General features: G+C 37.1%; 1 protein-coding gene across 1 annotated transcript in view; it reads left to right on the top strand.

Annotated features, from left to right (window-relative positions):
• The first annotated feature begins 453 nt into the window (after positions 1-453).
• The window catches only part of hs6st3b (heparan sulfate 6-O-sulfotransferase 3b), a 952,882-nt gene continuing 927,895 nt past the window's right edge, over positions 454-25,440 (top strand). Inside the window, exon 1 of the mRNA XM_028799548.2 lies at positions 454-2,056. Within this exon, the coding sequence (XP_028655381.1) occupies positions 1,512-2,056 (545 nt within the window). The 5' untranslated portion in view covers positions 454-1,511. The remainder of the gene's footprint in view (positions 2,057-25,440) is intronic.

The following is a 25,440-nucleotide window of genomic DNA, read 5'->3' as shown; positions in this document are numbered from 1 at the left end:
ACAGTCAGAACAAGAAACGGGAGGAATATGAGCAAAGGAAACTACCAATAAAAAATGACTGCACACACTTAAGCTGTTAATTAAATTAGAACCTTGCTCAGTGTGGTAAGGCTAGTATTTTTATTGCCGTCTCGCTTTATGAAACGGTACCCTCGTATAGTTAATTTTACATTTTGTTACAAGCTTTTCACACCTTATATTAAACACGTGCTACTCTAAGATCTTTTCCTCTACACGCGCAACGAATTTTAATGTTAAAAAAGCAAGAAAACTTGACAAGCGAAGTTGTTTTAATGTTTCGTTGACTTAACCCCCTCGTGCCAGATAGCTTAAAAACCGGGTGCAATGAGGACATGTGGAAAAACAGAGCAGCGAGTCCCGCTTTCCTGCCCACTAATAGCTTACAGTTCGGCTGTAAACGCTCAGATATGAGGAGACGATTAGCTGAAATCCTTGCTAGGCAGTCGAAGCCCATATCTCCCAGAGAGTGAATGCAGAAGTCGCGACAGGATCGTAATTATGATTTAGTTGCTGCTCCCAGGTTGTCTGCATTTGCCTTTTCGCATTGGACGGGGTTAGTATGTATCTTATTGGCGGAATGCATAAGACTTGCCATTTTCTGTTTTTTCCAATTGGCCACTGAAAATGTTTTATTGCGGCATTGGGTGTCTCATTTTAGCAAGAGATTAGCTATTGGTTAATTGCATGTGGCTACCAGAGCCAGGCTTTCAATTGCTCACAGTTAAAGCCGTCGGCATGGGCGCTAGCTGCTTATTTAAAGTGCGGCTTGTCTGAGTTCAGCGCGTTGCTGCAGAAGCATGAAGTCGGTAATCTAGCCGTCACATCGGACAAGGGTGTGCGCCTGAATCGTGCTGCCTGTGTTTCTGCGTAAAAGGAAACCACTACGTATGGAAGGGATGTACAATGTTTGCGTGCACAGTTTGAAGTATACACATTTTAAAGCGCCATCGAGCCCTTCGCCGATCCCAATGTAGAGTCCTAATGCAGTCCTGCAAGCGCAAGGCTTCAACCTGCCGCGACTGGGAAATATGAAAATAGCAGCGCACAGACGGATATTCGCTTGACATCGCAAATCCGGAAGATACGGGACTTCAGTAAATATGTAGTGTTTCTGAGAGGGGTTGTTTCGATGGAAAAGAAAAACTTGCAATTATCTTCTCACGTTGTTTTAAAGTACACATTTATGAATACAGTCGTTTGACCGTTCAACGGATTATCCTGCAGCATGTGCTATCCAGAGAGTGTGGGCGTGATTGCGCTTTAGCCCGCTGGCTTAAAACTAGAGTGTTAGATCGGATATTTATTGTTTGAAGTTTTGACAGCACGCCTGTTATCACTAAATGGTGCTTCGGGGAGGCGGTAATACAGAAAGCATTCGCACATCCTTTTTGAAAAGAGGACCGCGGCTTTGCAATTAGAGAAGCTGTTTGCACAGATTTTGGATTGCTCTCCTTCCTAATGACTATTCGTGAAATATCCTTTCCAGGATAATGGATGATAAATCCAATAAATTAATTTTGGTTCCGATTTTAGCTGTGCTCTTCACGATGATAGGCTATCAGTATATTTGCCAAACTGGCAACAACTCGTGTCACTTAAGGACTGGGGAAAAGGTGAGAGGAATTACCCCTCCGTCCTCAACTGTCCCACCGATCGTCGATTTATACAAAGACCAGGACATAGAAGATGACAGCCCTCCTAAAATGATGCCCAAATTTAACTTTTCACAAAAGGACTTGATGCGCTTTGTAGATTTTAACATCAAAGGGGACGATGTGATCGTGTTTCTGCACATCCAAAAGACGGGTGGAACTACATTCGGTAGACATCTGGTGAGGAATATCCGCTTGGAGCAGCCCTGCGATTGTAAGCCCGGCCAGAAGAAATGCACTTGTCACCGACCCGGTAAGAAAGAATCCTGGCTCTTCTCTCGGTTCTCCACGGGCTGGAGCTGCGGGCTGCACGCCGACTGGACGGAGCTCACGAACTGCGTCCCCGTCATCATGGACAAAAAGGAGGCGCAGAAGGGTCGGAGGTGAGCTGTCGGGGGTCCTGAAGCGGCGACCGATGCGTGAGAAAAAAAAAGAGTGGTTTTGGGGGTTTGAGTGGGTGTTTGTATATTAATGATTAGCAGGTGGGGAGGCGATATCACACTGAAACTTTGCGTTGAAGTGTAGTCTTGCTGTGGTATTGATTTAAGAAAATTGAATTTTGATTCCGTGCCCTGTCTGGCACACCTAATGACTTTGCACGCGCATAATGCCGCATTTGAAGATATTTGCGCCTGGTAGAAGAAAAAAAGAAAGAAAGAAAGACCAGTATAGGACAGATGTGTAGATAGTTTACGAGGTCAGCCCGTTTGCATGCATGCTTGAAGAAGTGAATGACTGTTGATGCTATTTTTAATAATAACGTAAGACGAAGAGCAAGGAGCAGCTCTGCTGTTTGTGCGCTGCTTATTTATATGTGGAAGTGGTCAAAACTGAGTTGGTACGTTAACCCTTTAAATTGTATGCAGATCATATTTAGTCAAGCCTAGGCTGGAAGTTAACATTTTACAATCTGGGTTTTTTTTTTTAATAGCAAGCAAATGCTTTTGATTTTCACTGCAGCTGAAACACGTAACAAGACATGAATATTGGAAGGATGCATGGAAAATGTGGAAATTATATTGGTTAAATGAGTTCAAGCGCTCTTTTTCCACATTGGACCATTGAAGCTGAATTCTCGTTTATGTTTAAAAATAAAATGCAAACTTTAACAGTTGAAGAGATGACAGATAAAACTAAATAGGGGAAGGGAGTGAATGTCCAGGTCAGCCCCTGTGATGAGCATAATCCGGACAGAAAGTCAGTTTTATTACTTGTTCAGCATTCAAAACATTCCTTATAGATAGCATAGTTTTTACTTTTTAAGGGTTCATTAAGTTATATTTAATGTAGGAGTGTAATATATATATATATATATATATATATATATATATATATATATATATATATATATATATATATATATATATATATATATATATATATATATATATATATATATATATATGAGCCAGTCTTTGTAACAGTAATAGCTTTCTTTCCATGCTATAATACACTGCAGTCTTAAAAATAAAGGTGTCCGAGTGCTTCTTCAGAGCAATGCCTTAGGGGAACCATTTTTTTTCCCTCCACATGAAGGTTACAGAAATCTTTATTTATTTACATCCATAGCAGGCTTCATACAGTAAATACTCATGAATAGATAGTAACAGATCTGTGAAATAGCAATGAGTCATAATTTTAAAAGAATTCACACTGTATACAATAACGCAAGATAAGTCCAAGTTTTCTTAATCTGTTACTGTCCTGCTAGGTAGCCTACCATACATTAAACATTTTATTCATTTTCTGCATATTACAAAGCTTTTCAAAGTACAAAGAACCAACTTAATATACAAAGGACCCTTCCCAACATGAAATGGTGTTTGTCAAGCAATGACTCTATGAGATGTACCACACAACCCAGTAAAGAACCATAGAGTGACAGGATGTTTAAGAGTGCAGCTGCTCAGCAGCAATAAGGAAAAGTTTATTTTTTATCTTGTTGCATAGATAGGAGTTTGTATTTGAAATGTGATTTGCATTGGTAGACAGATAGGTAGAAGGTTGTCCTTTATGTGTTTGGGTGGTGATCAGTTTTTGACAATAAACACATCTGTGTTCAAAGCCCGGAGAGTTGGCATTCTTTGAAAACGTTAATTATTACTGCTACACGTTTCAAACAAGCTCCATTTACTGGCCATAAAAACACATTAGTGGATGTGGCATGTAATTTTGAAATCAATTCCAGCTTACCAATATATATAATAAAGTTCCTGAATATACACAAAGCCTTTTGTATTACAACATTTAAAGGACAGCTCTCAGAAATTAAGTGCAGCCAAAAGCTCTGTCTTGCCCATCACTTGTCATTGCACTAATGACTGACTCTATGAAGTGCACTTTTGCCATTCCTGTCAATGTTTCACCGCTCTGCCTCATGCCAGACTTTCTCCTAAAAGTTAGTACTGTGACTCTTTTCAGTTTCTGTTTTATTGTAAGTGCTTAAAGGCACACATCAAGCTACAGTTAACTACAATATAAATGATCTTGCCGAGTACTGTGCTACAATGAGACCCGTTCTGTTCCTTTTCTCTTATAAGGTATCCTCAGTGACATTCCTCCAGGACACATTTTTACCTCCACTGAGTTTTTGCCTGACTTAACAGGATTGCAGTAATTATTTTCTTATTTTAATTCTTGGGTGCCTTTTATGCTAATGCTTATTGTTAAGAACCAATGAGCAGCTTTATTATAGAAAACCTTTTCCTGTAAGCACTTCACCATATAGAGAAACAGTAAAAAACAAAAAATATTTTAGAAAACTATTTGATACTAATTGTTGTCAGATATTGTGACCGACTGATGTATTAAGATACAGTGGATGAGCCACGGTGATTTATAGACAACAGACATGGATTCTGGTGTGGAAGGGTGTTGCCCCGTGGAGGTCTTTTCAAACTGTTAGGTTTTTATTGACTACAGGAGAACAATGACATAACTTTTTAAAAGGTGGCATTTCATTTTGTTAAATTTTCCATTTTTCATTTCCTAGTGGGTTATTATACTGCTTAGTGTCTTAATATTTCACAAAGTATTGTTTCTTGCCCAGGTTTGTCCAAATGTGCAGTCCCAAATATGTACCTTTTTACAATCTACATCTCCGTGTTTAATGAAGTATACTGATAATCAAAAGCAAACATTAATAGCACACCTGGCAAATATAGTAGTTTCCTAAAAACAGAAAGCAAGCACACATTGTCATGGATTATGTAACACTTAAAGACAACAGCACATCTATTTGAAAAAGTAGGAAATCTGGACTTTTTAAAAAGCGGCATTTCATTTTATTAAATTTTACATTATCCATTTTATATTGGATGATTATATTGCTTAATGTCTTAATATTTCACAAAGTATTGTTTCTTGTCCAGGTTTGTCCGGATGTGCAGTCCCAATTACGCACCTTTTTACAATCATTTGGGTGTTATATCTTCATTTTTAATGAATTATACTGTTCATCAAAAGCAGACATCAATAGCACACAAATACAGTAGTTTTCTAAAAACAGAAAGCAAGTGCACAGCGTTATGGTATATGGTAACACTTAAAGACACTAACACATCTATTTGAAAAACAGAAAATCTGGGTTACTCCAGGTGGTAATGGAGGTAGTTAGCAAACAAATTCATATCAACTGTCTCAATCTATGATGACCCATATACTGAGCACACTATATTGCCTGTATTCTTTTTGTTGTTTCAGTTAAAGTACCTATTCAATTTTACTATTATATCAGGAAAAGCAATTTCATCCATTTCAGTGTTTAGTTTTTGAGTTGTTCATACAATACCAATGGGTATATGCAATATGTGTTAGAATCACATCAGGAAATGCACACTCATTTCTTTTGTGTTTTATTGAATGCTGTAAACCTTCAGTGAGCAATGCATGCTGCCGTTAATGGACTGTGACCTTTGATGCTTACACTCTGCAAGTTAACCTGTGGGTCTGACTGTGCATCTGAAGTGATTTCAGCAAATGAGCTATAGAACTAATGAATCCTCAACTACAGTATCAAAAACAAAAAAAAAAACCACAACTATATGCTAACTGTACATGAACTGCACATTATTTCCTTTTTATTAATAAAAAAATAAGACGCCAAAGTTTTCTTGTTTAGTTGCTGTGTACAGTATATTATTTGGTTAATTGTGCAGACTAAAGGCTGATGAGCCCACATTGTATCTACACGTTTATATGCCATCAAAAGCAGTTTATTCTTTTCTTGCCACAAACACCAGGCTAGTTGGTGATGTTTGTAGCATGCAAGAAACACAAAGGATCCATTAAAATGCATGCAGTTTCTGCCCTCAAGGATCATCTCTCCTCTTGGTACATATTTTCTTCTGTAGGCAAACATTTTTTCACTTTTTCATACATTCACCAACTTCCAAACCAATGTTAGCTGATACTTCGTGCCACAGACTGGCCGCCATCTGATTTCATTTGTACTGTTGTGATGGGGTATCATATAAATGTGTATATTTTCTAACGTCTTCGTTGAGTCTTCTTTTGATCTGCTCTATGTTTACTTCAGATTAGCAGAAGAAAACAGAAACATGTTTCAAGAAATGCATAGTTATCAAACTGGCCAATCAGAGTCATAGGGGTCTGTGTAAGGGTTCATTAGTCACATTTTTGAGAAGGTGCACATCAGACTACACCATTGTTCCGAATAGGCTCAATGCAGAAGTATAAATCACCCTCAGTTTGTGAAATGTTCCTGCAATGGGTTTACGCAAAGACAACTGCTCCACTACGACCAATGTTGGTGATTCACCAAAGGGATGATGACTCTCATTTGCAATTCTCCAATTCCCCCCTGGATGATGATTGTCAGCAATGCTAGGTCACAAAGACACAAGAAAGCCAAATTGGTTCACAAGAAAACAGTTTAAGTACCACTGCTCCACAAATCAACGAGCATGTTCCTGATGTCAGAACTGGAAATGGACATGTGTTAGCTGACTGTATCTTTGGGCCTGGCTCTTTCTTGAGTTAATGGCCTTCCATTCTCATCCTGTTAGACAAAAGACATGAGAGGACTGACTTTATCCACATTCAGTAAATGGATAAGGCATAATCCAAGCAGTGTAGTGGTCTGCCACCACCATGCACCTGCACAAAAGCTTAAAACAATAAATATACAATGCACTACCACTATTGGAACATTTTGTTTTGCAGAGTTACAAGGAAGCATGCCTACTATCTTGTTCTTTACCTTTCACCTGCTCAATAATGTTATGACAAATTAATGTTTGCCTCCTACCAAATTCATTTGGTAACAGACATTTCAAGGAATCTGTTAAACATGGTCCAAAAAATTGAAACATTTATATTCTTTTTTCTGAAGGGCATCCATTCTCTGGAATTTGTGGTGGGTATTGCAATTATTTTAGCACAGCAGCAGGGCAGTGTTTATGGTAAATTCTTTCAACTGCATTTACAGAAGTGGAATGTATGAAATATAATAGTAATAACCATGAAATAGTGAAAATTATTAAAGAAGGAAATATTTCAAGGGTATTTTTTCTTCAGCATGAGGTTTCATTTTGAATGCCTAGAATTTAGTCTTCCATGGAGAATGGACTTTCCAACTTTTATGAGTGCAGAATCATAATTTCTAAGGAGTTCTTGCAATGTAATTTCACACAATTTAGTCATATTTGGATTTTAAAAAGTTAAATGAAATGCAGTGCTACTGTGTCAGTCATTCTTGGGTGCTAGCTCTGTAGCCAGGAGCACAATGGCTGTGTTCACAAAGCACTAATTACAACAAGGCTGTATAATATATGGCATTGTAAACATGGTTTAATTATGGTTAGCTTAAATACACTTAATTATATACTTCTTAAAAGTATAATCAAATATTTACAGTTACAGATTAAAAGAAAATCTTCTGAAAATAAAAACAAGATCTTAAGTCACAGATGTGTTAAATCAAGTGTATATTTTACCTGTGATGGCCTATTCTGTTAGCTTCACATTTCAGTGCAGGAATCAACCTCCTCATTCTTGCCTGGTCATTTTAGAGACAGCAGACACTCTAAACTGCATGTCTTTGACATGTAGACAAAACCTAAGAACTCTGAGGTTAAGCCCATGGAGACATGGGAAAAATGTTCAAACTCTACAAAGACAATGTATTGAGCCTATGGTGGTAGTGTTGTATTGCAGCAATTCTTGTCACTGTGACACTGCGCTTCTTGAAGGTAACTTTTATATGTGCATTGTATTGTCATACACACGCACACACACCAAAAATAATTAATTAATTCATTTGATTAGTTTGAACCTCCTGGGGGTGATCAAGCAACCAGAACATCCATGCCTTAAGTATATTTTCCTTAAACAATCAGATGTGTTTATTGATAGTAAATTGCATTAAACACATATTGGAATAATCTCGAAGAGAACAGGACATTCAGCCTAACAACTTTGCCAATCTTATTCATTCATTTTCTTTAAAGTCATTCTAAGACAAGGAAAGAAGATGATGTTAAAACAGAGCCCTGCGTTATCCCATTTATAAGTTGAGTTCATTATAAATATAGCTTTCAGTCTTTCAGTCTTTGTTCAGTCTTGATAGATACCTATTAACAAGGTTGGGACCCTTTTTCCAGTTCTGTGGTAACACTGTTGGACACACCTAGATGGACTTCCTTCTTTTATGGCTGTCTTAAATGAACCAAGCTCTTTACCTTTAGTCTCTCTGGTGCAGACTGCCCCTTAGAAAAGACCTGAGTGGTCTGAAGGGCTTTCTTCCAGGAGCCTCCAGTTTCCTCCTGTAGATGCTACTGCTCTTGTACTCTCTTTTCAGGAGAACGTGTCTTTAGGCACCTTTAAGAAGATTTGAACCATGAGTATATTTTCCACTGCTCTTTAGGAAGTCTGGTTCTAAAGTAAGGTCCACATCTGACATATTAATACTTACTGATAACAATAAATTTGAAGTTGTGCTTTTAGTTCAGGTCAGGGCTCATGGTGAGGGATGAACTGTGATAATACTGTGATACACTGTGCCGTTCACTTATTAAAATTTTGAAAATGTGATCCCTATTAAAAGACACAGTACAACCTTTTTATGTGGTTGATTACAGAGGAGCTGTCTAGAGTAAAGTTAAAGAAAATGGTTTAAAGGGCTTGAATTAAGTAATATTTATTCTATGTTAAAATGTGAGGCTGGTGGTGTAATGGCTCTAATGATGAGGATGTATGTTTGTGCAAATATTGTGGTAAAATGTACTGTATGGTATTCAACCAGCCTCAGATTCAGATTTATTTATAAAATGTGTGGTTTATTGCTACATTCTCAAATCCCAACTTTTACCCACTATCCTCTAGACAACACCTACACATGAATACATGGATGACAGAAATAAAATGTCTTCAGGATGTATGAGGAAATCATAGTACCCCAAACAATATATGTTAAGTGACTAGGCTGGAAACTGAACCCTAGTCCCTGAAGCTATAATGGAGCATTTTTGCTACTATCTCTCCATACAGATACGTGGAAATGATGAAAATCATGTTGAGAGTATGTATTCAGGGATAGGGCAAAAATGCAAGATAGCTTCACATTATTTTTAGATTTCCTTAACCTTTTTGTTTGCAGATCAGCTGAATCCTGCAGGACACATAAAAGTAAAATACTCTGCGTATAAAAATAATAAAAATGGTGTTATATCTGAATGGAAGGATATAGTATCAAACATCTGTGTTCAACAAACAAAAAGCTGTAATTCTAAAATTACCATTTTGTGCAGGGATCCAGATTGTTTGGTAATAAACAAAACCAAACCCAAAAGCCTTTTGTTTCAGAAAATAAAACAAAAATTTACTTTTGTTTCCCTTTGTCTTTTCTAAAACTGAATTAAAGTACAAAATCTGATGAAGAGTACTGCATATACAGTAGAAATGTTCAGTGTAGTGCGCGAGCTGCCTATATGGGTGAATGCATTTGTGGATATATATATATATACAGTATATACTTTCAGTAACAATACTTGCTACAGCACACAGTAATGATGTCATTAATGTGCAACGCTGCAAATGCTAAAAGAAAATGCAACCAAAGTCCAAAATAAAGAAAGAAATTGCACACAAATGGCATAAATGATACCTAAATGCATTCATAACTCCAAAGATCTATAGATGTTGCAATTTTAAGTTGTCTCAAAATGTTGAGGTATTGTGTGTTGTGATACAGAATCACAAACATGGCAAAAAGAGGAATAAGAGTCTTCAAAAATACAATAAAGCAGGCCAGAACTTTCACTAGCCTACCCAAAGGAGAATCACTCCAACTCAGACAACCCTCAACTCCTACCAGCAGGCTGCAGCCTAGACAGGCCCCAACTACAGTTCAAAATACACCACAAGTCCCAAAAATATCCTGCAATGCCCTGCAAGGGAGAGAATGTCTGACTTCAATAAAATGGCATTGAAGAATGCTTATAAAAATGAAGATTTATTAACAAAATAGGAACTACAAGAAAATGCTTAACAAATCAAAAAATGATTTGCCAAAAAGCTTTTCCAAAGCAAACCATTAAAACATTTTTTATCCAATAGAGAGAAAAGCAAAATAAATTCAATAAAACAGAAAAATCAAAACAGACTCGATATTTACAAAGGGCTCCTATAAAACTCACTGCATCACTGCTGGGCCTTATTTTTTGTGGCAGACACACAAAACCAATGGGAGGACTCAGCAACAGTGACGTCAGGGTTTCCCCACCTCTTGGGGTTCTAAACACAGAATACAAGGGACATTTAAAAAAACAATACATAAATGTTAAGTCATAAACCAGCATAACAGAAAGTACATAAAAAGACAAAAATAAAAAAGCAATAAAACTGAAAATGCAAATAAATCTAGGCCGACACATTAACAATTATGCTGAGATATAAAAAGCAATTATGGACTCTAACCAAATAATCCTGGAATTTTTTTTGCTATATTTTGTACATGTAACAATAAACTTGAACTTAAAGTTTGTTCAAGAAGCACATGCAAAAATGCTGAAGAAAGATGGTGTAATTTAAATTCATGTTCTGTCTGAATACTGTGTAAAGTTTTGAGATTATTCAGACCTGTGCTTTTAAACAGTGAAGCCAATCAAGGATGAATAAAAAAACATACCAAGGTCATTTTGTTATAACATAAGTTAAAAATTGTAATGCATATCCATAATTTGAGAAATCTACACATGACACACCATCTACTCCTTATCGGTAAGTGAGGAATTATGAGTGAGTACGAAGCAGCACTAGTGGGAAATTACCAGCTTTACCTGTAAGGGTATCCAAGGCAATTGAAAGCAGTTAAGGGAACTGGGGACAAACTCAGCTAATCGCTGTTAAACAGACTCTGTTTGCTTTTAGCTTCATATTATTTCTAGTATTATTTTATCCCTTTTTTCTTTGGTTACCTTGAAGTAAACTTCACTTAGCATGTTTAAGAAAAAACAAAGCTGTAAAAGAGAGAAATCAGTTAGTCAGAAGTTCTGTGAAGCATTAACTACAACATGGCAGTTTAATTTTTTAAGAAATATGGGAAATCTGTACAAATAGTTGGGTTGTGTCTTTGCTTTGTTAATTTTCTCAAGCACATAGCAAAGGTGCCTTTAGCAGTTTGCTTATGATATATGGAATGTTACATTTTTAATCATTGTACTGTTTAGATACTGTAGATCATTAAGAAACATTATTCAATCAAATTAATTAACAGAACAAAAGGCCTATGTAATGTAATGGACGTACTGTAATAAGAACCCAAGAAGCAGCTGGCATACATAAAGATAACAGAATCACAAGGCTACTATTGGTTCAGATAAGCTCCAGGATCATCTGTAATTCAACAGTCCATCATCATTTTCCTGTAAAAATCAGGAAACAAATCAATATAATAACAAATCCTATGTAAAACATAGATTTTTTATACAATACGAAAGAATATGAAAAAGCAATAGTCTTGGTTATTAACTGTTTTTATGAAAGATGTGTTGCTAACTGGGTTTTTCAGAGCTACTTTTATAACAAAGTTTGTCTCTTTTGAAGAAGACCTTATTCATGGGGGATCACGTATATATTCAATGACATTTATATTTATTCAGCTTGTGCCAAGGGTGGGATTGAGAAAATTCAGACACATGTTGGCCATCATATTTATGTTTGTTTGGTAGACCTATGTACTTGGGGAAGCAAGATTCTTTAAACAAGTTGTCATATGTCCTTTAGAACAAGAGGATTTGGGACTGAGCTTAAACAAATTGACTAATGCTAATGTGGGTTCATAAATAGATGATTAATCTCACATTTTAAAATACTGCAACGTTTGCTAAATAATTGAAAACATCTACTGTTGTTGGGGTTCACAGAGATCTCTGCAGGTCTCTGTATTATTACAGGAGACAGCACCAGTGGTGGTTTTTAATAATGTTTTAAAGATGATTCCTTCAATGTTCATTTAAAATTGCTGCATGTTGCGATGCTATAATGCCAATAAAATCTAAAATTAAAACAGAGTCATCATAAAATGGATCTAGATAAATGTCTACCATCAAGAAACAGCAAAAGTTACTAATGAAGTCCTCAGTTGTTCTATTTCTACCATATTCTGAACGACAACTCAGTATGCACTAAAAAACTCAATTTCATTTTGTTTCATCTTGGCTTATCTGTTTTGTGCTTACTAAAAATATGCAGTGTGATGCATGCACGTTGGAGGATCTTCTCACAGGCTTGGTCAAGGTATGTAATATCCTGTTGGGATGAAAGGAGGCTCTGTCACTAACACAGTCATCTCCTTCTCTCTCCAAAGTACTTAAAAACCACCAAGTCAGGGCAACTAACTCCGCCCCTTCCGGTGCACTCTTCGTAAAAGCCCGAGCTTCCCAGAAGAAGGCGTCATTTTTAGCAAGGGCTACCTGCCAAAAAGAGCTTTTCAATAAACTGACCTAACTTGTGGCAATGTTTAGATTTATTCTTTTTGGCCCTAGTATTTGTAGGACACATATGCTGAAGATCATTTAGTTTGGTTATATTATTGTTAGTTAGTTAGTTAGCTAAATAACTAACTAATTATATTATTGCACATTAAATTGGACGACCTGATAGGTATCCCGAATTTTCTGATTTGTGGAACTGTCATTCCTGCTCCCAGCCACAGCAGGTATATAATAGCAATAGCTTTTTCAGTAAAATGTAAGATTTTGCTTTCTTGAAATATGTAGTGTCATCAACTCATTTCAGATTTATTGTCACATGTACAAAAGGCAATGAAATTCCTATCTGCATGTTTGACCAACACACACCATGCCACAACTATCATTTTCTGGTGGCCAAAATCTCACAGGTTTTGTCAAATATAATATCACAAAATAATACGTAGTGGTGAGAGAAAGAGCCCAGTTTAATTTCACATATAGTTTTTCAAAAATAATGCAAAACTTCATTTCAGAACTGTCAAGTTCACTCCATAGGGTGTTTTCGAAATTTGAAAGTTTTCTGGGCAGTGGAAAATAGGAGCATTGCTCCTTAAGGGTTTAGCACTGGTTTTTGGGGTTGTTCCCCCATTACAACACTCCTTCTTGATATGTCATATAGCCAGTATTTTAAGTTGGAGCAAAGGCAACACATATGCAAAATTTTGTAAAAATCGGTTCAACAGTTTTTTGTATGATTGGTGAACAAATAGATAAACAGATTAGGATTTTATTTAAATAGGTCAACAGTTTAATTGGTTTTATTGAGGTGGTTTATGTTTTATATAATGGACTTACCAGCATAGGTTTGCTTATGAGAGAAGGCTGACTATGTGGCCTAGTTGAATTACATTCATGATCCACAAGGTTTTAGGTTTTGGTTTAATCCTCTTAACTGGCTTTCTATTAGAAATACATGTATCCTGCTTGTGTTCATATTATACAATATATTTCTGTAAAGAATGTACACTTATTTTGACGGGTGTTTGCCATGAAATATCCTTTGAAAAGCTATATTTGTTTGCAAGAAAAGTCTGAAACAGGACTTAAATAGAATTAAAGTAGAAATACATTCTGTAAAGAGCAAGGAAGATATTTGTAGCCTGAATAAATCCTGACAGTCATGAATAAGGAATTCATTATTTATGTATTAGTCTTTTTTGATACACTTGTACCAGGAATGTTATCAACTTGAGTATACTAAGCAAAGCAAACCTAGGAAGATTTTATGTGATAAAAAAGGTTGTGGCAGCAGTCAAGGGAATAAAGTGAATTATAACATGAAAATAATAGAAACCCACCAACTTAACTCACTGGATAACATACTGTGCAAATGCTGATATTCTGACCCTTGTGAGAAAGTAAAGCCGATGGAAATAACATTGGAAGCTTGGAGTCACACACACCGTAAAGCAGTACTTTCACGTTAAGAGTACTGGAGATATGAGAATACGCCTCTTGGGCTATAATTGTCTTGTCTGATCTGAGTAATACTCAGTGTTCCTTGGCGTGCTTGCCTTTCACTCAGTAAATAAATGATATCTCATCAGAAAAAAGAGAAAGGGAACATTTGGAGCCCTTCCAATACATTTCCCAACCTTTTTAAGTTAAATGTGTACTGTCTAACGACTTAAAATGTGATTACTCTGCAAAGTGTGATGTCTGTGAAAATGAAATCTTTTACAACCACCCAAGTCAAATGATGGTAATTCATTGCATTTGCTTAATTATTTAATTATTGTTGGTGCTAATGTTTCGTTCTAATTTCTTCTGGGTACTTTTTATATTAATTATAGGTGACACTCGTGTACTTAGTGCATAAGTAAAGCCAGCTGTGATAGTAATGAGCCTTATGAGATGGGAATAAAGGAGAAAGCTGCAAGCAATTGTGACCAGGTCAACACAGGTTAAGGTCACGTGAACGTAATGTACATTAATAAATGTAATATATATTGCTAAGTTAGTTAGTTATGTACAAATAAATAACACTTAAAATTTCACTGTCATATAATAGTAGTTTTCAATTAAAAATAACAACAGGATACCCAGGACAGAATTCCCCTAAAATAGTGTACCTAGAGGCCAAGTGACTCTGTCCTTAACATTTAACAACCCAATAACTTGCACTGATAAACACAAATATTAGAAACAGTATATAAAATATTTAATATTTCAATATTTTCAGGAAGTAAATCACTTTAAGTGTTTTTTTAGTAGTATACAGTATACTGTATAAAAAGCCTACATGTGTTTATGCAGTTGGAGTATGAACATAGCGCTCTGTGAGAAGACTCAGAGGAAGACCCTGGACGTTCTGGATGGATTACAGTATATATATCCCTCAGTTGGCCAGGCCAGGGAATTCCCCAGAAGTACCTCAAAAATTATAGCTGTGGATTGGGTGACCTGGTCTGTGCAGCTAGGTGTATTACCACCATATCCCTGATCAGATGTGGAGGATTGAGGGTAAAGTTACTGCAATATAAACAGATGGAGGACTTCCAGTTGACATGTAAACAAATTTAATTAAGCCCTATATAAACCTTTTTATTTGCATAATTACATAAAAATGTAGATTCCTTTAAAGCTGTCCATGAAACTCATCTCTTTCCTGCCATCTCCAGATCTCTCCAACATTAAATGTTAGTCTTCACTCTGCATAATTTGGAAGCTCTTAGCTCATTCCTTTACTTGATTACACTGTTTTGAATTGCAAAACAATTTTTAAAAATTACAATTTTTTTTATACAAATTTATTAAAAAGAAATTGTGGACTATGACCTGAGAACTAGTCTACAGAAATGAAATAAAGTTGGACAGATGTGTTCACAAACAAGAGGGCAGACTGTCCATTTGGAATTTGTGCTTGAAAAACTGGAAATACCCTATGGACTCCATGCAGTATTATAAAGCATCTATATTCCTGCCGAGCCTAGCATCACAACAGAGAAATACAGTGGATTCAGAAAGTATTAAGACCCCTTTATTTTTTGCACGTTATTATATTGTAGATTAATTTTAAATGGTTAAATTTGCCATTTTTTGCCCATTGATCTACTCTCAATAACCCATTATGAGGAAGTGAAAACATATTTTCAGAAAGGTTTGCAAATCTATTAAAAAATCAAATATTGAAATCTCTTATTCATATAAATATTTAGACTTTTAATTTAGTACTTTGTAGAAGCCCCTTTGGCAACAATAATAGTTTTGAGTTTTCTAGGATAAATCTCTACAATATCTGCACACCAGGAACTCGACAGTTTATCCCATTCTTCCTGTCAGATCCTCTCAGGTGCCATTAGATTGAATGGCTGGTGTGTGTCCAAAAACTGCCATCATCAGGTCTCTCAATGGATGTTCTAATGGGTTTAAGACAGGGAATTGGCTCAGCCACTCAGGACTGCCAGAGACATACAGTATCCCAAAGCCAGTCTAGTGTTGTCTTGGCTGTATGCTTCAGGTCATTGTTGTGCTGAAAGGTGAACTGTCACCCCAGTCTGAGGTCAGGTGGACTCTAGAGCAGGTGTTATTTGAGTACCTCTTTGTTTTTGGCTGCATTCACCCTTCTCTCAATTCAATTTTGACAAGTCTCCTTGTCCTTGTTTCTGAGAAGCACCTCCACAGCATGATGCTGCCACCACCATTGGGATGGCATTATGCAGGTGATGAGCAGTGCCTGGTCTTCATCAGACATAATGCTTGGAGTTCTGCCCAAATATTTTGTTTTTGTCTCACCAGACCAGAGAATCTTTCTCCTCACCCTCAGAATTCTTTAAACTCTCATGTGTGCCTTTTACTCAAGAGTGGCTTCTGTCTAGCTACTCTACAACTGATGAAGTGCTGCTGAGCTGGCCGTCCTGCAGATAGGTTCTCTCATGAGTTTTGAAGTTCTGTTAAAGTGATCATTGGGTTTTTAGACCTCCTGACCAAGGCCCTCTTGCCAGGTTACTCAGTTTGGCTGGTTGGCCAACTCCAGGAAGAGTCCAGGTGGTTCCAAACCTCTTGCATTTCACGATTATTGGGGCCACTGTACTCCTGGGAACACTCAAAGTTTTAGAAATGGTTCATAGAGAGCTCCTTGGATTTGATCACTTGGTTTTTGTCCTCAGATGCAATGTGAATTGTGGGACTTTATATACAGGTGTGTGCCTTTCTAAACAATGTCCAATCAATTCGGTTTTCCATAGGTGGACTCAAATCAAGCTCTGGACACATCCCAAGGATTATGAAATCAAAACGGATGCACCAGAGCACCATTTGGAGTGCCACTGCAATGGGTCTGAATACTTATGTAAATGAGAGTTTTGTTTTTGATTTTTAATAAATTTGCAAACCTTTCTGAAAATTTGTTTTCACATCATCATTATGGGTTACTGAATGTAGGTTGATCAGCCAAAATGGCAAACTTAACAATTTAAAATTAAATCTACAATGCAATAAAGTGTGCAGAATGTGAAGGAGTCTGGTTGCTTTTGGAATTCACTATATGTTCCTTATTTAGAAAGTGCATGAAAAAAGTTCAATAATATGTCCAAAAAATTCCAAATGTTCTAATTAGGGATTGAACTCACTTTTTTCTGACAATAATGAAGACCAATGGTGTAAGAATTAAAAAATGGTAACTGAGTCCACAGAAAAATGCAAATTGTAAGCCAAATGTTTACCATTTCATGGGAAATTTTAAAATATTTTGTCTTACTATTTTGACAGTTTGGAATTATTGGTGGTATAAGTCTAAAAAAGTCACACTGGACATTTCAAAAGCATGAGGAACCCAAACCCCTGGTACTTGGCTTATAAAATAAACAAATAAACGATAATATAGTCAACTACTGTCAGTTATTAGTTACACTTTTGCACTCCATGCTACATATTTTTGTATATTGTTATGTTCTCAATTGTCCTTTGTACTTTATGTTGTATTTTGTTCTGTTTGTTCACACAACATGCCACATCATTCTGATTTCTCCTCACCAACAACAAGAAAGTTGTTGTCTCTGTTTTTTTCAATCCTTTAACTTCAAATTGAACCATTCTTATTTAATTTATTCTGTCAATGGATACTATAAATCACACCATTGAAAGAAAGAGCATCATCTATATGCTCCAGGATGTGATTAAGGAGTTGTGTACCTTGGTGAAGCAGATTCAGCAGGTCCTCATTTGTCAGTCACAGCTGAGAGAGCAGAAGGCAAGTCAGCAGGTAGTACAGTACAGGATGCTTTGCATACTTCCATCTCATCTCTCTCCCAAATAGAAGTCCGAGCCTTGAGGTACCCTTGCCTCCCAGACCAACAAGAAGTGTTGTAATTGTTTGGAAGCTTTCAGCTCTCCTGAGAGCTGCTGAGACATACTCATCAATGGAGTCACCATTGTCCATAGCCTGAATTTTTTATTGCTAGCCTAAAAGACCAGTATTTAAAAAACATAGGAACATTGGGATTTTAGTACAGAACACAGGAGTTAACAACATGTGCCATCAATAGTCAGAGGAATTGAAGACAGACTTCACATTGACTCAAGCTGTCAAAGGTAGGACCATAGAAGCAAGGATCCTCAAGTATGGGCCCCTGACTATGATGATGAAATTGAACAAAGCTTACAGGAGACTCTTTACCTTGAACAACTGACTGGAATCTTTCTGTGAGAAATATACTGCAGCTGTAATACCTCCAACTTAAGAGGTAAGTAATACTCAGGTTTTTATAATTAATTATAAATGCACTAAAATGAACAGCTAGGTAGAAAATTAAAAAAAAGAAGCTGGTATTGCTAGCAGTCTGATCAATTCAAAGCAGTTGTGTCATTAAACCCCTTAAATTAAAGTTGAAAATCTCCATTTCAATCACATTATTTCAAATCTAGAACCAAAATTATGAAAACAGTGTTACTGCCTGAATACTTACGGATCTGGCTGTATATACTTCATATTACGTCTCCTGATTTGAAGTATAAAGCAGTAATGAATAATCATACATAACTGTCAAAGAAAATTTTCTGTTGATAAATTCAAATCATCCTTCTGCGTAGTAAAAATATAAGGATCCCCATATACATTATAATGAGCAAATTATAATAAGTTGTATCAGGTAAGGAGTACAACAGGTAAGCTGATTTGTGTTTTCACAAATATATTAAGTGATATATAATAGCAACATGTTGCATGTTGGTTAGACATGGAAGTAAGAATTTCACTGTACTCTGTACATATTTACATCATTTAGCAGACGCTCTTATCCAGAGCGACTTACAACAGTGTTTGTTAGGTTTTTTTTTTTTTTTTCGCATACCCCTTGGGGTCAGAGGGCAGGGTCAGCCATTGTACAGCGCCCCCTGGAGCAATTACAGGTTAAGGGCCCAGCAGAGTAGGATCTCTTTTGGCACTGACGGGGATTCGAACCGGCAACCTTCAGGATACCAGCGCAGATCCTTAGCCTCAGAGCCACCACTCCGCCCATATGACATTATTATTACTTTTACATATAAATTTTTTCAGTATTCTTCAAAATTTATTTATTCTTCAGTACTGGCAGTGCTTTTAGTAAAGTGTGCATAGAACAAGGTGTGAGTTTTTTCCACACTGCATTACTACCACGTCAGCATCTTTATGGATGCCCTTCAAGTCTGATATTAAGTTTCCATAATATGGATTATATGGGGCTTGCACTCTAGTTTGCAATTCACATTGTTATTAAGCATTGTTTACAAATATTGGCCAACATTTGACAAGGAATATTTCACCTTTTGGAAACGAGTGGATGATTAACGTTATCAGAATAAGCTGTGCATATAACAGTTGACAAGTATTAAAATTATCAGGGAATTGGCAAGTAGTTACTTCACCAGCTTTTCAGTGTTATCTGCTAAATTATAAAAAAAACTCAAACAAAAAGAGCAATGATGCTTAAGATGCGATTGTAGCAACATATAACTATCCTAATTCTTGTTATTTCATTCCACAAATTTTGTTTTGCTTCTTTTAATTCAGCGCTTACTGAAAACAGTATTCCTGACTCCACTAATGCCTCTCTAATTAAAGCAAAAATGGGAAAAATTAAACTCAAAATTCACAGATTAGTGCTACTTGGAAGGAAAGATGAATGTACTGATACCATATTTAATTCATGATTCAGTGTTTTATAGGTGGTGTTTTTGATAGTGAATGCTGCTGATATGAGAATTTCTAGGTCTCAAAATTAAATAATACTGTATTTACAATAGTCCTACAGTCTGCCTCAAGGCAACAATCATTTTGATATGATTTCATTAAGTGTTTCCAGGTATGTGTGATGAAGAAAGAAGATTTAATGTAGTGCTTCCGAGTATGTTTGATATGGTTAAAAAAAAAGCATCCTCTTCCTCCTGTGATCTGCACAGCCATACATTATAAATGTAATGAATTATTATTATTATTATTATTATACATTAATTACTGCAATGCCACTGTTAATGAGCAATGAGAGGCTCATTTGACCAAGCAACTCATAAACACCAGACCAAAACAGGAGTAGCTACAGATTTATTAAAATTAAATCTGATCTTGTTCCCTTGTTCACTGCTCCAACAAATAGACCTGGGTACCATCATACACAATATTAAAAGTTTTGATCTTGATATGGAGTGTGAAAGAACCGGGCCGTTAGTGAGCCCCAAACCCCAACACGAACATAATGAGACTCCCGGGTACAAATATAGGAAGGTTTATTCCACAATATGTTCACATTAGCACAAGCACCTGTTATTTATTTCCAGAAACCACAATTCTCACAACCGCACTTCCCTCCTCTAGTCAAGTGTTGCTCCAAATCATTCCAGCTCTGACTCATCTGGAAAATGGAGTGCGGTCCCTTTTATTGTGGACCAGGTAGTACTTACAGCACCAGGGCCATTGCCCGATAGAAGTGTTTCTGGGTCATATGGAAGTCCCATATTTTAGGGAGCTCATCTCCCTGCAACGCCTCCCTGTGGCATCCACAGACCCCACGGACTACAACTCCTGGCATTCCCTGCTGCTTCCTGAATAGGTGCCGATATGGAGGGCTGCTGCTATCTAGCGACTGGGGGTATAAACGTCCCCCATGGACAATCTTTCCCTGTCTTGTTCTGTCACGGCCAGGGAAGGTATAATGTGCATGTCTGGTTGGGACGCCTGTCCACTTATTTGGGGCTTCCCGCCTGGGTAAGGAGCCCTTCATTATGGTTGGGATGTCCATTCACCTGTTAGGGCTGCCCCTAGTCTTGGTCAGGATGCCTTTACATTCCCACGGGGCCTCCTGTCCAGGTAAACGAGGATGTTACTATCTCAAGCACACTACTGGTGACCTGAAATGTCATTATAGACTCAGAATAAGTTAAAATCATCTGTTAACAGTATTATAGAGACTGCTTTTTAAGAAACATAGGATGACTTTGAGCTTTTATATCATTTCATGATGCTAAAACAATAGTACATGCTTTTGTTTTTAGCCATCTAAATTATTGTAATGCACTCTTCTCAGGGATGCCAGAAAGATAAATCGGCTGCTACTTGTTTAAAATACAAACGCAAGAATCTTCAGCAAAAATAGAACATTTCAACACATTTCACTGGCCTTAGCATTATTAAATTGGCTATTTGTGTCTTTTGGGATTAATATTAAACCATTCTTGATTACAATCTTGCACTTCCTACATTACAGAACTCGTGTTATTATATATCCCGAAACCTAATCTCAAATCTTCAAACACTCCCTTACTCAATACCTTTAAAGTGAATCCTAAGAAACCAGGGCTCAGAATGATAAAACTTGCACAAAAAGAAGCTTGAAATGTGTATACACAACCTTCCACACAAACATTGGGATTTATATAATAAAACCTGATGGGAGAACATGTGTATTGTGATAAGTAAGTCACAAGAACAACTTCAAAGAGTTGGGGATTGGCCCCGTATATTGCTTTGGAGCAATGAAGAATGGTCAATGTGCAAAATAATTCAGGAATTTGACAAAATACAGAGGGTTGAGGGTTGCTTTTATACAGAAAATGGCTGCCGGAAATGATTAAACAGGAAGTGATGTCATCAGTGGAGGACCGGAAGTGACATCATCATTGGAAGCCGGAAGGGACGGGGAGGATGAGGAAGTGGATGGAACTCCATTTTCTGGAATACGGACTGTTGTCGGTGAGTGATTATTTGTCTTCTTTGGTTCTGGAAAATTAGAGAGAGAGGCATCAATACCATCAAACAACCCTTCATCTGTTATTAAATCGCTTACCTCTGGGCTTGTTGACTGTCTCCTAAGCGCTCGTGTGTGACAGTATATTTACAGCAGCTCTGATCCATCCATTCAAAACATTTTGATCAAGTAGGGAAATGCATCCACACCAGCTAAATGACGACTCACGTATAATAATTCATATCATCGAGCCGTTATTAGAATGTGCATGAATGTGACAAACATGTTACACCTCAAAAGTGATGACTGTAATGTACAGACTGTATTTTAGTTCCCTTTTAAGGGGGCCAATGCTATTTATTTTCACTAAAGAAACATTATTGTTTTTTTGTCAGTTTATATAGGCTACCTGTTGTCACTTCTCAGAGAACTTACTGACAGGTTGGGAATATCTTTGCTAAATTTCACTCCATCATGCCTGCTGTGCTGGAAGCCATTAAGCAAATGACGAGGCACTACATCTAGTTTTCATGTGGTGTGCTTGTACATACATAAAACATAACATGTTTTTGCCAGCCTATAACGGCAAAGTGCAGTAGTGTTTGGTTCTCCTAATGTAATCAGAGCACATTGCTGCACTCATATTGCAAGAATGCAGCTGCTTTTTTTAATTGTAATCAGTTACATTCCCTTAAAGAACAAATCATCTCTAACAACCAAGGTTAGACTGACAAATGTCATGGCTCGGTAGCATGGGTCAACACGGGATTCATTTATTTTGAGGCAAAGTGGCAGATGTGATGGTGCTGTATGTGGTGGCTGGCTTGTTGGTAAGGTAATTATCTTAACCTTCAGTTTTTCGTATGACCTCTGCTATTCTTTGTAACAGCAGTCATGTCATTACTCGTGCCAGATGATAAAGGCTACCTGCTCAGATGCTGGTGCCTTACACCTTTGCCTGACCTCCAGGAAAGGCTCTATGATGCCAGACATGATCTTGAGCGGTCAGCTGCGGAGCACATCCAGATATTATTAAATGCAGGATGCATCAGGAGGGAGGCTGCTATACTAGCCAATGAACTGTGCAGCATCGTGACTACATATGTATGAGGTTAATTAGCATAGGCCATATATGGTGGCTTCAGGGCGGCAACCGGGTGGAGTTCAAAACATGTTCATGTACACACATTTACAAAATGGTTGTGATTTGTAAGGTTTTATGAATCTGATTTTTTTTTGTCATATACATTTCCCTTTTTTTTGGTGTTTGCATATTTTCGTACTTGAATCCATGCAAAGCTTTATAAATGAGGCCTGTGGTATGGTAGTTTTTGTTTTAATCGCCAAGAACATTGAATATGTTACCAATAGAGATATATGAGGCAAGTACAAATAAACATATCAAAACACACATAAATGTACATTTTATAATGTGTTAAAGAATTCAATTAATGCTGCACAATTATATATTTTACAGTACGGTTTACACTTCTTATAAGTGGCATGCATGGCTGTCTTCATGAAATACTGCCTTTGACCACCCTTACTATTCATATTTTAATTTTTTTAGTAACTAATTATTTTCTATCTTTTTTCCCCATTGGTATCTTGTGATGGCACTCTGCCCCACCTCCACTTAGTGCTCAGAAGTCACCTTTGATGCTAGAAAGCATTTCAGGAGGAGAGGGGTAAACCACTCAACAGTCTGAATTGCTGGGGCACTGGTGGAGAGAGTGGGTAGCTTCATATTTCTTAGTCTGCATATCTCAGAGAAATTAAACAGGTCACAAAAGACCACTGCCAATCAAAACAGCACATTGGTTCTTTCATTTCTTCAGATGCTTGAGGATATGTGGTATGCAGACACAAACATTGATGAGCTTCCTTCCACCACAGCACTATTGAGAGTGTTTGCACAGGATTGATCTTGGTCTGGTATGGGAACATCACTGTCCAGGAGACATGATCACTACAAAAGGTAGTGAAGCAGGCAACAGGCACAGAGTATCACTGGCTCTGTTCTTCCCACAATATGCATACCAAATGCTGCAGAAGTAGGACTGATGCAATTCTGTGAGATCTTGATCATTCTGGGCACAGTCTGTTTCCCAAATTGAGGTCAGAGAGTAGGTATATTAGTATTAATGCTCCTACCTCTTGGTTCAAGAACAGTTTTCACCCTTCTACAGTCCGTCTCTCAATAATGTGCACCACAGCTAGAACAGCTAAACTGTTCAATAAAGCACACATTCAGTCATCAAAATACTACCTAGACATGTAAGTATTCTGTATTCTGTTAACACTGTCTTGCTCTTGTTTGGTTGTATATTGTATATGGGTGACCTCTACCATGTTTCATGTACCTAACTGGACAAATGGAGTAAAATTTCCCATGTCCATTTGTGCACAAAACAAATAAAGAATCTTCAACTGATGAAGAAGACCTCACTATGATAAGATCTGAAAAGCTATTATCTTCTAGAATGTTTCATCAAGTCTAGAGATTAATGACTAAAGAATGGCCAGATGGGGTAATTGGCCTTGGAATCCTTCAAAGATTACTTTCCTCAGCTTTCACATCAGCTGGACTTTTTGTTTTTGTCTCCTCATTGGCAATCTAACTATAGCATATATGTGTCAAAAACAGACACTGATTTTTCCCACTACAACCATTAGAGATCCAAAACCACCTGAATGATTTTGTTTAACTCACCCTCATATCTCTCTTTTTTCTATTTTGTGCTCATATGAATTATTTACAAACACTTTGAAATCACTTCAGATTTTCTTTGTCCGTCCCATCCTGACTCACCAGTATGAGATGACCACTACATATGAAATACTGTTCAACTTGTCTTAATGTCTAGTTATACAAGTCGCTGAGGTTTTTGGTGTTTCCTCCCTATTGTGGACTCTGTAGATCCAAAAAATCCTAACTTTTAGGTTATTTGTAGAACATATTTTTTGCAGGAAAGTACAAAATAAATAATGATAAATTCTTATCCAGTTGGTGTCTCCAGTAAAAATGATCAGAAGGATCAGAAGGTCGTGTATGCCACATCAACTGACACCAGAGGGGTTCACCCCCTAACTGGATACAAGGGGTCACAGTTACTCCTTTCCACAAAAATAGGGTGGAGTGGTGGCTCTGAGGCTAAGGATCTGCGCTGGTATCCCGAAGGTTGCCGGTTCGAATCCCCGTCACTGCCAAAAGAGATCCTACTCTGCTGGGCCCTTGAGCAAGGCCCTTAACCTTCAATTGCTCCAGGGGCGCCATACAATGGCTGACCCTGCGCTCTGACCCCATGGGGTATGCGAAAACTAACAAATTCCTAATACAAGAAATTGTATAAGACGAAACAAAAAAAAAATAGGGATCGGTAATATAGATATGTGGAGTGTCATTTTATACTACATCAAGGTGAAATATGATAATACTTTGGATATTTGATTATTTACTGGTGGTCCTAGCCCTATAAGAGGCACTTCCAGAAGGTTAAAAAGAACAAAAATTCAAACACAAGCATGTGGGATATCATTTTAGACAAGTTCAAGGTCAGGTTTACAAACATGATGTTATTTTTGATCCTTCACTAGGGATCTAGTCATCCATGG

This window comes from Erpetoichthys calabaricus, chromosome 4, assembly GCF_900747795.2.
Source record: "Erpetoichthys calabaricus chromosome 4, fErpCal1.3, whole genome shotgun sequence".
NCBI lineage: Eukaryota > Metazoa > Chordata > Cladistia > Polypteriformes > Polypteridae > Erpetoichthys > Erpetoichthys calabaricus.
Note: the sequence above shows the minus strand (reverse complement) of the source record. Positions and strands in the feature narration are given on the sequence as shown.